At 40.6% G+C, this 13,572-nt stretch overlaps 1 protein-coding gene across 1 annotated transcript in view; it reads right to left on the bottom strand.

Moving 5' to 3' along the window:
• Positions 1–2,610, bottom strand: part of LOC311249837 (ribonuclease inhibitor-like) — a gene marked incomplete at its 5' end in the record, with an annotated part of 14,189 nt that extends 11,579 nt beyond the window's left edge. Inside the window, one exon of the mRNA XM_084341153.1 lies at positions 2,572–2,610. Within this exon, the coding sequence (XP_084197279.1) occupies positions 2,572–2,610 (39 nt within the window). The remainder of the gene's footprint in view (positions 1–2,571) is intronic.
• Between the last annotated feature and the right edge of the window lie 10,962 nt (positions 2,611–13,572).

A 13,572-nucleotide genomic window follows, 5' to 3' on the forward strand; every position in this document is an offset into this window, starting at 1 on the left:
CAGATGGGAGGGGTTGGACTTCAGAGCTGAGGCCAGAGAAGCACAGCTGATCTCTGACAAACTGCAGCTCCTCAATCTGAATAAAGAATAAATGATGTAATAAAGATCTGTTTATAGTCCAATCAATGTTCAGTTGTTTAATGTGCAGTTCAACATTACTGTGTCCTAATCAATTAGCTTTATCCTAAAATGATTGAGTGACTTTGTTATTGTGTTATTGTTATTGTCTTCTACAGACATAATCTAAATGTCACCACATTCATGTCAACACATATTATCAACATGCTGCTACACTCTACACCCTCTTTAACACCTGTCCCAACACTACAGTATCCATAACAACATGAATCCCATTAGAGTACAGACTGAATTCTACTGACAAACTAAAAAAAGAGCTGTTGTGAGTTGTGTTCAGACAAACACAGAAAACAAGAAAAGTAAAGGATGTTTAAAAGTTCTGTTGTGGATTTAAATTAGGTAGATAAACACTGCACAAGAGCAACATACATGAACTGACCTCAATTGAGGTGACCTCTGATTTGTGACTGTCAAACTTTTTTTGAACATGATGTCCACTGAGTGCTACAATCACTGGAGGTTGTAACAGCACTTGTATATATTTACCTCAGTCATGTGCTTGTATGTAGTCTATGCATCTTTTAATATCACTCTGCTTTTCATCAAAGGTTGTGTTATTATTATTTCATAGTTAATAGTTTCACTCAAGTCTCTCCACTGAATTGAATCTGCTGAGTTCTCCTTCACTGGCAGGGTGAACCCTGATGTTGTCCCAGGAGCTGAATGTGTGATAGCTCTGGAGTATAGAGAGACAGACAGAGCATCCTCATAGTTTACACCCTATTGGTTTGTACACGATCCATCGCCCCTGCACATGGCACAAATCACATCACACTCCAGCAGGGACATAGCAGACTTTATGTATGTAGCCTAGTACGAAGATGTCCGTGGCAGAGACTCAAGAGAACTTGAGCAAAATGTCACAGATGTTAATGCCCAGTAGTACACATATATGGTTCTTTAATGTATTTGCATTGTACTAAAATGCGTTCATTTACAATGGGCATATATGGGGCTGAAACAGGTAGCCTAGTGCATCCCAAATTTTTTAACATTAACATTTTAATGTAACATTATAGTCATTATGGCCTTTAGAAAAATGTTTTTTGGGGAGGTGGGGTAGTGCACCATAGGCCCCTGTGGCGCGGCCTAAGCTTTTGTCCTTAATGGCATTTTTTTCCCTTACATTACTTTTACTTTTATACTTTAAGTAGTTTTGAAACCAGTACTTTTACACTTTTACTTGAGTAAAAAGCTTGAGTTGATACTTCAACTTCTACAGTATTTTTAAACCCTAGTATCTATACTTCTACCTGAGTAATGAATGTGAATACTTTTGACACCTCTGTGGGTGGAGACACTGTGGGTGGGAATATTCAAATGATCGGTCAATGACGTCGGTGACCGATGCCGAATTTGACTCGCTCATCTGGAAACTGCAGGCAAGACACCGTCAGAAATATGTATCTCACTCAAAAAAAGCACAGATGGTCTTTTTTCAAAGTTTTTGTGCGTGTGGCAGCACCGTAGACCCAAAATAACACACCCAAATCCCAGAAAAAGTGAGTTTTTTATAATATGGGACCTTTAATGGACCTGTTTGTATATTCCAAAATTCCACTGGCTTCAAACGAATAGGGGGCAGTATTTCCAATTTCTCAATGTTAAGTTCAGCCACTTTATACATACTTGTCACTGTCACTCAGTCCAATGCATGATACTGCAGGATCTTCCAGCTTTGCAGGCCCTGGTCATGTCTTCATAAGGATAAAAGCAAGAATTTCATGATTTACTAACTGTCGTTGCTACAGTGGGATACATGTAATAAACCTTGTTATGTCCTAAAAAAATGTGTAGTGAAGTTACATAACCTCAAATCTTGCCTCATCTCATAACAGTAATGCCAAGTGGTTAGAATATGATGACAGCAAACTCGACCAAACTGCTGAACTCATGACAGCTGTTCGAATTAAGACTGCTATCTTATGATCTTCACATGCGTTTACATTATAGCTTACTAAGCTTAGCTTTACAGTTTATGTTGTCATTAGTTACACTTACGATATGTTTCAATAAACAGATAACGTTACATGTTACTAACTGGTCTAAAGAAACATTGTAAGTTCACCTTTTTACTCCCACAGCGTCTTCAGTGTTGGAAAGCTGCAGTAAAATGTACACCTGTTTAGCTTCTTTTTACGTTGCTTCTTTTCTCTGCCACAATGTCATTTAAGAAACTGTTGTGGAGATGATCATAAAAGTTGTTTTTCTGGAGCTTCTGCATCTTTGTTTACTGAATAACTAACTGAGGTTGTAAACTTCTCTGCGGTACTTCCCTCCCGCTGGCTCGACTTCTTCATCTGCTCCTGTGGCACACTAGACGCTACAATGACTCACTATCGCCCCTCAGGCCAGGACGACTTATTACAAGAAGAGACGGCCTTAGAGGCTACAGTAGGTGCTTCTCTTTTCTCTTATTTGTCGTTTCCTTACTCCTCGCCGCTTGAACCAGAAGTCATTCCTGTCCGCCATCTTGCAGGCCGTCCCAATTCTCTTATTTGTGCTCCGAGGATTGAGACACAAGGAGCGATCTCGGAGGAGTGATAAGCGAGGACACATGAGAGCGGCCTTCACGGAATTTCTTTTACTGACTGACACGCCCCCTTAGTAATTTATTAGACGCTGCAGTGGATCAGACTGATCTGATACATCACAACATGACTGGAGTTTTATACTGGATCGAAGACAGATAACAGATTAAACTCAAGTGTATCACCATCAAGTTTTCTGATTCACCCTGGTTAGGGTTAGGGGAGTAAGGTTTGGGTTAAAACGCAGCACTCTTAAGAGTGCTACGAGGGACTCTGGCTCAAGGTATCCATAGATGTTAAAAACACTTGGTAGGTCTCTTTATAAAAAACACCTGTAAATGGTTAAAAATATATATCCCCATTTAAAATAACAGTAAAAAAGTAAAATAATAAAAGAGAAAGGAGAGAGTAAAAGGACAAGAGAGGTTCTAGGACACAGGAAGGCAGCGGGAGTTCAAGTGGTTTTAAAAGTCTCTCTACTGACATGGACTCTCCCCCAACTGTTTAAAGGGGAACTACCGTTTTTTACAACCTGGACCTTATTTCTAGCATAAAATACGATGATTTACTCACCCAGATAACTTTGGTGTCATTTGGCGTCGTTCGGACGAAATTAGATCCAGTGGAGTGCCGCGTAGATCCATATAATGCGAGTGTTCGGGGCACTGAAGCGCAGCCTCTATGAGCATTATCTGCTGCGAAACTAGTTCATTTCACCAATATTTTGTTATGATACGCTAGTGCTATTCCCCTCTGAGTCCGGGCTTGTCCGTTATCTGACTAGCTGTAGACTGAGAGCCTCGTGTGAGCGTAAACGGTGCTTAATGGCGTCGCACCGAAATGTTAGTGACCTTACCATACCGTTTTATTGTTCTCATGCATATAAATGTTGCGTTCCGGGAAATGTAAACATTAAACAGCAGATAGATATCGAAGATAAATAAACAATTGTAACAATTACATTGGGAGGAAAGATATACTTACACAAAAGGAAAAATTTATAAATAAAAAAATACAACAAAATAAATAAATAAATACAAATTTAAAATTAAAAAAGAAACCCAATACTACAATTTAAAAAACTAAAAACCACACAGGACTGGAGTCACGTGGGGCGTCGTCCGGTATGGCTGTGTAGCAGAGAGCTCCGCGGGGCTGAGCACGATATACCCCTCTAAAAATATTAAATGTTGTCATAAAATACCCAAATAGAAGTCTAGCACTAACTGGAACAACTCGGGAACATGCCTGACAGAAAAACAAACACGCGGGCGGAGAAGAAAGATGGAAAAGAAGTAGCTTCATCGGAGGAACAGGCTGATGTAGCCACTGAGCTAGCTAGCATCAAGACCATGCTGCAAGGTATCGCGACCGATATAGGTGGCGTGAAGGGGAGTTTGGTTTGTCTGCAGACCACAGTTCAACAGCTTGGAGGAAGAATCACTGAGGCTGAAACGCGCATCTCCAACTTGGAAGACGGATGTTACGCGAGGGAGAAAACAGATAGCCAAGTCGGGAAAACTGTTGAACAACTTCAGGAGAGAGTCAATTATTTGGAGGACGCAGGACGCCGGAACAACGTTCACATAGTTGGTGTCATGGAAAACTCAGAGGCAGGGGACATGGAGACATTTGTGCGCACATTGTTGGAGGGATGCCTGGGCATGGATGCTGGTGGAGGCTTTGAAATTGAAAGAGCACACAGATGCGGACCAAAGCCGAACACAGACGTAAGATTCAACCGGCACATCCTGGTTAAATTTCTCCGGTTCAGCGCGAGAGAGGCGGTGCTGCGTGCCGCACGTGAGAAGGGAAACACCGAGTGGAAGGGCCAGCGCATCTACTTCAGCCAGGACTTATCCAGAGACACAATACAGAAGCGCAAAAAATATGATGAAGTCAAACGCCAGCTCCGGAGCATGAAGGATGTGTCATATGCAATGCTGTATCCAGATACACTGAGGATCACAGTAAATAACAAGCGTCATCTTTTCACTACACCTGCGGAGGCAAAGGCTTTCATCTCCACATTGCGCTGATGTTGTGCTGGGCCATCAAGCTGCCACTAGAGCGGGATAGAAGGCAACACCACCCCCTAGAGTATTGGATTTCAATGTATAAGGTGTAGAATTGATCTATGGACCAAAAGACAAAAGTTATAGGTGAAAAGTGGTTATTCCCCACATCCGCAGGACTTTTTCATAACTACCTGAAGACACAATATCCCACAGGACTGTTTAGGGTTTTATAATGTCTGCACAGCATATATATATATATTTTTTTATTTTTTATTTTTTAAGTTTGACTCAAGTTTAGCATAGAAAATATATTTTATATTTAAAAATGGGACAAAGATGGCCTTATATTATTTGTGCATTTTGGTGACTGCTAGCAGCACAGTGCAGACTTGTATGTTATGGATGAGTGCCTCAACTGGACCGTTTTCATTTATTATCATTTTTTTAAATTTTTTTTTATTACCACTATGGTTGGTTATTGGAGTGGGGTTGATAAGATAACTGAATAACGAAGTAGCCTATTCAACTTATACAGGAAAGGGGTATTGAGTACTGTTGAGATAAAGAAATTATTGATATATTTAAGTTACTTTATGGTGGCTGCTTGAGGGGCCCAAACATAAGGGTATAAAATGCATATTAGAAGAGGGGTGATGGAGTGCTTAGCAGCCGGGCACTCATAGTCTCACGGACCTATTATGGTCGGTTGTTTTTGTTGTTGCTGTTTTTTAAGCTTCCAAATGACAGGAAACCTGGGCCGGTTGGCTAGGTTGATCTGTCGGTTGCTGGTGTTTTCTGCTCTATTTTTTATTGTTCTTTTTATTTTTTTTCATGATTCTTTAGCACATTCTCATTTCCCTGGTTATTCATCACAGCCAACTAATACTATAAACACAGAGCAATCTATAACATGACAGGAACATTAAAAATAGTTACTTGGAATGTACAGGGAGCTAACCTAGCCACGAAAAGGAAAAAACTTATGATATATCTTAAACAAAAGAGGGCCGATATTGCCCTTCTACAGGAGACGCATTTAGATACAACAGAATCTAAAAAGCTACAGAGGGACTGGGTTGGTCAGATTTTTTACAGTACATTCTCATCCAATAAGCGAGGGGTTATTATTTTGATTCGCAAAACTGTGACCATTAAAGTGTATGACCAGAAATCGGATACAGAGGGTAGATGGGTTGCAATTGATGTGGACCTAATGGGCAGGAGATGCTCATTAGTAAATATATACGCCCCTAACACGGACTCTCCAGAGTTTTTCTATAACCTACATGCAGTAATACAGAGTATGGGAAATACTGATATTATAATTGGAGGCGATTTCAATCAAGTAAGGCATAATACATTAGATAGATCAGGCAACGCGGGTAGATCTAGGAATATCCAGAAATCCCAGATAGCTATCGATACTATTTCAGAGGAACTTGGTCTTGTTGATGTATGGAGGCTCATGCATCCTCAGGAGAGGGAATATACTTTTTTTTCTAATCCCCATGCATCATATTCTAGGATCGATTACTTTTTGATATCAAAGCAACTTGTACCAATAGTGGAGCAGACTTCTATTGGTAATATTGTTATTACTGATCATGGTCCTGTAGATATGACTCTGAGATTTAAGAGTGAGAGCACAGGTCGTTCTTCCCGTTGGAGATTGAATACATCTCAGCTCCAAAATGAAAATTCATGTCAGTTTATACGACAACAAATATTAGATTATTGGGAAATTAATGAGGGCACAGTGGATGATCCAGGCGTGGTATGGGATGCTTTTAAGGCATACTTAAGGGGCAGGTTAATACAACATTCATCATTTTTAAAAAAAACAGGCATCCAATCAACTTTCTAAATTAGAAACAGAAATAAAAGACCTAGAGAGGGAATATGCAGATAGAGGAGACCAGAATTTATTGGCTAATTTAAGTGAAGCAAAATTTGAATTAAACACTATCATGCAGAGAAAAGCAGAATTTTCATTGTTTAGGTGTAGGCAAAAATATTATGAACAGGGTGAAAGGGCAGGGAAATTATTGGCTCAAAGGGTGAAACAACAACAAGCTCAAACTTTGATCTCGGCTGTACAGAATGAGAAAGGGGAAATTTTAACAGATACTATAGAAATAAACAATGCTTTCCAATTATTTTATCAAAAATTATACACATCACAGGATTCTTGGGATAGGGGTGAATTTAAAAAATTTCTGTCTAGGACTACTTTACCGGCACTAACTGAATTGGCTAGAGAGAGGCTGGGGGCATGCATCACACTGGGAGAGGTGCAACAGGCGATTAAATGTCTTAGTGCTGGGAAGTCTCCTGGGGGGGACGGATTTCCCGCAGACTTTTATAGGTCATTTTCTGACCTGTTGGCCCCGAGACTTCTTACTGTCTTTCAGGATGCGTTCCAGAGGGGAAGCCTGCCGGAGAGTATGCAGAATGCAATTATAACATTGATACATAAGAAGGGCAAAGACCCACAGCATTGTGGTAGCTATAGACCAGTATCCTTAATTAACGTGGACGCCAAGATCTTGGCTAAGATATTGGCATTAAGACTAGAAGTATGCCTCCCTACCTTGATCCACCCTGATCAGGTGGGATTTGTTAAGGGGCGGTCCTCAGCAGATAACTTGCGCAGACTGCTACATTTGGTATGGCAAACGAGGAACAGCATGGAACCGGTAGTGGCTTTCTCTCTGGACGCAGAGAAAGCTTTTGATAGAGTGGAATGGGAGTATTTATTTGCAATTCTTGAGAGGTTTGATGTGGGTGATGTATATATTAAATGGGTGAAATTGTTGTATAGAAGTCCAAAGGCAGCTGTCCTCACGAATGGGAATATTTCTAACCCCTTTGGACTATCACGTGGGACCCGACAGGGTTGTCCCCTTTCTCCCTTGATCTTTGCCTTGGCTTTGGAACCCTTAGCCTCGGCAATTAGGAACCATGTCGATATTAAAGGCATTGTTTCAGGGCAAGAAGAACATAAACTTTTATTATATGCGGATGACATCCTATTACTGTCAAGTAACCCAGAAATTGCAGTGCCTCATATTTTATCCATGATTAGTTCTTTTTCTCGTATATCAGGTTACAAGATCAATTGGTTGAAATCTGAAGCGATGCCTTTGTCTAAAATATGCCCTCCCAGTATTCGCAATAATTGGCAATTTAAATGGCTACCATCTGGATTGGTCTACTTAGGGATCATGATTACCCCAGGATTAAAAGATGTAATGAATTTAAACCTACTACCCCTTATTCAAAAAACTGAAAGTAATCTACAAAACTGGTCAAAACTAAGTTTGTCATTAATTGGAAAGATAAATTTAGTGAAGATGATTACAATACCACAGATTAATTATGTAACAAGCATGCTGCCTCTGGACTTCCCACTCCCCCTTCTGTCTAGATTTAATAGGGCCATAAGTAGCTTCTTGTGGATGGGGAAGAAGCCTGCTTTTAATAAAAAGAAACTATATGCATCAGTAGAGGAGGGTGGTCTAGGATGCCCAAGAATAGATTGGTATCACCGTGCCTTCAGTCTCAGTCAACTATCTAAGTCAAATATGACGGGGGTCGGTGCTCCTGCCTGGGTGGCGATAGAGAAAGAGTTGATAGAGCCACTCTCAATACAAGCTTTCCTCACCCGGACAGGGGGGGATATACCCTATAGAAACCCTGTGTTGGCATTTTCTAGAGAAAGTTGGAGATGGGCACACCAGGCATGCCATTTGAACTATTACCACACGATGGGATCATCAATATGGTATAATACGTCATTGAAAATTAACAAAAAATCGGTCATGTGGGAAAATTGGGTGAAGGCAGGGGTATTATTACTGGAAGATTTATTTGACGGGAAACACTTAATCTCCTTTGAACAATGTATATCTAAATATGATATCCCCAGAAAAGATTTTTGGAAGTTCCTTCAGTTAAGGAGCTGTATTACAACAGCAGATAGAAAGGTCAAATTTGCACCTGTCTCTTGTATTCAAGAGCTATGGCGATCAGGCTGGAGGCTTAGAGGAGGGACATCCAGATTTTATGACATGTTTAGAAAACATCAACCCCCAAACTACAAAGGTGTTAAGCTAGCATGGGAAAAAGACTTTGGGGCACCTATTGACTGGGAGATCTGGGAGGAAACAATTAGGTCCTGGAACACTATAGCCCGAGACATGCAGACACGGCTTATTTCATTCAGAATATTGAATAGGAACTACTGGACTCCAGCAAAAATGTCCAGGCTGGGGCTTAGGGAGAATGATAAGTGTTGGAGATGTGAGAAGGAAAGGGGCACACTGGTACATATGTTCTATGAATGTGAAATGGTGCACAGCCTCTGGGTGGCTGTTATCCAATGTATTAATAAAGTACTGAAGGTAGAGTTCAGGGAGGGGCCAGCTTTATGTATTTTGGGTATTTTGCCGAGGAAAACCGGCCTATCCACACAAATACACACATGGGTGAAATTAGCTCTCGCAACAGGAAACAGGGTAGTCTTGAGACACTGGAAGTCAAAAGAAAAGATCAGTTTTAAGGAATGGAGAGATGAACTAACCAAGATAGCCTCATTTGAACGACTTATTTATAAGATTAATAATAATTTAGATATCTTCTGGAAGGTATGGGCTCCTTATTTGGAAATGATTGGAAAGTGATGATCACAATGGCTAATACCTGTACACACCCCCCATGTACCTCTTTATCTATGTAGGTTCAAGGAATGTCATGCAACATTGGTTTGTGATGAATCTGTCAAGAATGTGCATCTTATTAGTTATCATTTTTACATTATTTATTTTGTGACCATGATTATTATTTTTATTTATTTATTTATTTATTTATTTTTTATTTTATTTTTTTTATTTTAATTTTAATTTTTTGAGTTTCTTCTACTCCTTCTACTTGTTACTGTCAGGTTTGTTTTATTTTTCTTAAAATGTTGACTTAATCTTGTTTGCAATGTTTATATTTACACACTGGTTGTGCATCTGCATTTGTAATGAAAAGTCAATAAAGAAGTTAAATAACAAAAAAAAAAACACACAGGACTTAAGAGAAAATTAAACATTAATTGTAAGTACAGGAGATATACATGCTATGTACATAGGTCACAGTATTGCCTTGACTAAGACTGAGGTGCACCAGGCCAAGTAAGGTGTCAGAAGGGCCCTATAATGTAGCTTCAAGTGTCGACATCATCATTAAGAGAAGGTCTATCCTGTAAAAAGGTTACAAAGTCTCCCCAGCATTTGTCAAAAAGAAACGGCTTCCTCTTAAGGTTAAACATGATCTTTTCTGAGGGTAAGTATGAGGACAGCTCTTTGAGCCACAAGAATATCCTAGGAGGCTCCTCACTTTTCCAGTGAATGGCTATACTGTACATTTATTAGCCGCAATTACGACTATTCTGACGAAACGAGTGTGCCGTATTAGCACTTACCTTTCCCCCTCCTTTTTTCCCCCTTTTCCTTTCCAAATAAAATATTCGAAACCCTGTCTGTGGATCCTGCCTGCTATTACTTATTTTTTATGTATAAACACCTATTTTGGGAATGTATTATTGTAAATATCTCTTTTTTGACATTTTTGGGCATGAAGGTGTTTTTTACTTTACATTTTACTTTCTGTTTTACATTTATGCATTTATCTATTTATTTAAAAGTGTGGTCCCACATGGACAGGTCATATAGCTCGGCTGGATGGAATTATGGCTGGGTTTCCCCTCATGGTCCTCGGACCTTGTATGCTTTTATTATATCATTTTATCGAACCCGTTTTTTATATGTGTGCTTACTTTTATTCGATATATGTTTTTACATGTATATATTTATATTCTTATTTCACACCTTTTATCTCAGGGGGCTGCAACCCACACCATCTTCCACCCTACCAGCGCTCCATCCCTCTTTTATAGGGATATTTTATATTAATTTTTTATATTAAATTAATTTTTATCTCCCCCTTTTTTATTATTTTTCCCTTTACTTGGCACTTGTTCCTCCCCCATAGACACACAAGCAGATACACACACACACACACACTCACATGACAGCTGAATGGACGGGGGTTCGCTCTTCCCTGCTGCCCGAGAGAGGTAGAAAAAATAGGGACCCAATCAGGACAACTACAACGGACAGGGTATACAGGAGTGAGGGAGAAATCAGGCCCACCACTAAATCTAGATTCAGCACTAAAACCATAAACAGAACTGTAAAAATACACGCACCAAGACAAATTTACCCTATGTCTTAGATGATGGTCCCTCCATCTCTGCAGTCTCGGATCTCCCTGTTACCACCACAGGGTGTGTGACTGGGACCTGGCTTGGAACCCGAACCGATGCCGACACTGGGCTGATGATGGTACAAGAGGTGGTCCGGGATCAAATGATTAGACAGAGGTATACAAGCCACAACAATGCTGACCTCCTGGTGAACACCACACCCTCTGACCCCACCACTAAAAACATCTGTGTTGAGCCCAGGCCTCAGACCTCCCCAGTCTCTGCATGCACCCCCGGGGAGCTGCTAGCTGCGGAAGGGGAACCACAAAATGACTTTTCACCCCACCTACCACAGGGCCAGACCAGGTAAAGAGCTGAATAACTGGCACCTCAGGAGCACAAAGCCTATTAAATTTTTATTAAATCTTCAGGTCTACAGACCTGCGCGCCATGGACGGGGGACCAGCACAGAAAACAGGAGAGGTTGTGGATCAATATATTGAGGACCAAGGTGCCTTTAGGCCTTAACAGAGCCTAAATTAAAGGCAATTGTTAATGTTATGATCATGTTGCCTATATAGTCTTGATTTGACATATGTGTATGCTTGTGTGTTGCCTCTTTTACTGTGCATTGTTTTCACCACACACACACACACACAAAAAAAAAAAATTAAATTTGGTTGATACTTACTTGCCCTCAAAACCAGGGCTGGAGTAACAGGGTCCTACACAGCTTCAGCCAGCAGGGGTCCTCCTTTCACCACAATTGAGTTTTTTCGCCTCCCATCCTGCTTTCCAAAGGCCTCAGGCTGGTCTGCAGGCCTAAAAAGAAAACAAACAAATCATGTAATTAAATGTGGTGATACAATATTTATGTTGGTATTTAATCTTTTTTTTGTTCTATAGGCATTTAACTACACAGCTGCACTCATGCACAACCTGATGTACCTCTATAATAGTATGGGGAGTGTGGGTACATGCAACCTTAGGCAGGCCTCTGTGCCAGTGCACTGGACCCACACTTGTAGCAATTTAAGAACCGATCTCCCAAACCTAAACCTCTGGGGGGAAATAATTACATTCGCAATGATCAAGCTCATAGTTGGACATTAAATCTTACATAATGGGTGTGCCATATACAGTTGAATGATTAACTCACTCACCCCAAATAACCTGAATGAGTATACCCTGTATAAAATCAGAAGGAGAAAGATTAGGATGGCATCATTTCACAATGATGCCATCCTTTGCAGCATGCAAACTCCTGAGTTTTGTCCTTCTTGAAGAGACGAGCAATGTGTATGAGGCATGTGACGGCCCGAGAGAGACTTCCATCGAGAGAAGTGCTCAAAGCGCTGTGACTGAAGACCGACCTCTCTAGCGGCAGTACTGAGAGTTGACACTTGGGGACGGATCTCTACATCGTCACCAGCGTCCACGAGGTCAAAGGTGTCGGTACTAGAAGTGATTGACCCTGGCTTCGTCAAGAATGCTGGACCTGAAAGCCACGTCGAATCCTTTAGACGAGCTGCTGGGACAGACCTTGTCGCGTGGTCTTCTGGATTCTGCTCACTAGACACATAGTGCCACTGTTGTGGGTGGGAGCATCTTCTTATCCTTTGAACTCTGTTGTTCACGAAGACATAAAATCTACGCTTCTCGTTATAGATATACCCAAGGACAACATTACTATCTGTAAAGAAGGTCAAGGTGTCAAACTTGATGTCCATTTCTGATGTAATGAGCTCTGCCATATCTGCGGCTAACACGGCTGCACAAAGTTAGAGCCGGGGAATAGTCAAGTCAAGTCAAGTCACAATTTATTTATAAAGCACATTTAAAACAACCTCAGTTGACCAAAGTGCTGTACAATTGCAAAAGCACAACAAAGTTAATCACAAAAACAATAAACAACAATAATACAATAAACAATTAAAAACAACACAAGGGATAGTAGTCAATTTAAAACAAATTTAGATTAAAAAGAGAATAAAAAGAGAGTAAAAAGAGAGAGAGAGGGAAAAGAAAAAAGAGAGAGCCAAGATTGTTTGCTTAGCTGGGAGTGAACGCCAAGGAAAAAAGATACGTTTTTAGGAGTGTTTTAAAATGTTCAACGGACTGTGCAGCTCTAACATGGAGAGGTAGGCTGTTCCACAGCTTAGGAGCCGCGACTGAGAAGGCTCTGTCTCCACGAGTGGAGAGTCTGGACCTGGGTACTGCCAGGAGCAGCTGGTTAGATGACCTGAGTGCCCTAGCAGTGGTGTGCAACTGTAAAAGCTCAGATAAATAAGGTGGTGCCAGACCATTCATACATTTAAAAGCAATTAATAAAATTTTAAACTGAATCCTAAAATTAATAGGCAGCCAGTGCAAAGATGCAAGGACAGGAGTTATGTGCTTGCGTTTTTTCTTTCCAGTCAGCAGGCGGGCAGCCGCATTTTGAACAACCTGCAAGCGGCGCAGTGCTTTCTGGTCAAGGCCAACAAACAAGGAATTACAATAATCTAAACGAGATGTAATAAAGGTATGAATTAATCTCTCAAATACATGTCTTGGGAGATAAACCTTTGCTTTTGCCAACAGCCGTAGTTGGAAGAAGCTTGTTTTGACAATGGAGGATATCTGCTTGTCAAAC

Source organism: Pagrus pagrus (genome assembly GCF_965226575.1).
Source record: "Pagrus pagrus genome assembly, chromosome: 20".
Lineage (NCBI taxonomy): Eukaryota > Metazoa > Chordata > Actinopteri > Spariformes > Sparidae > Pagrus > Pagrus pagrus.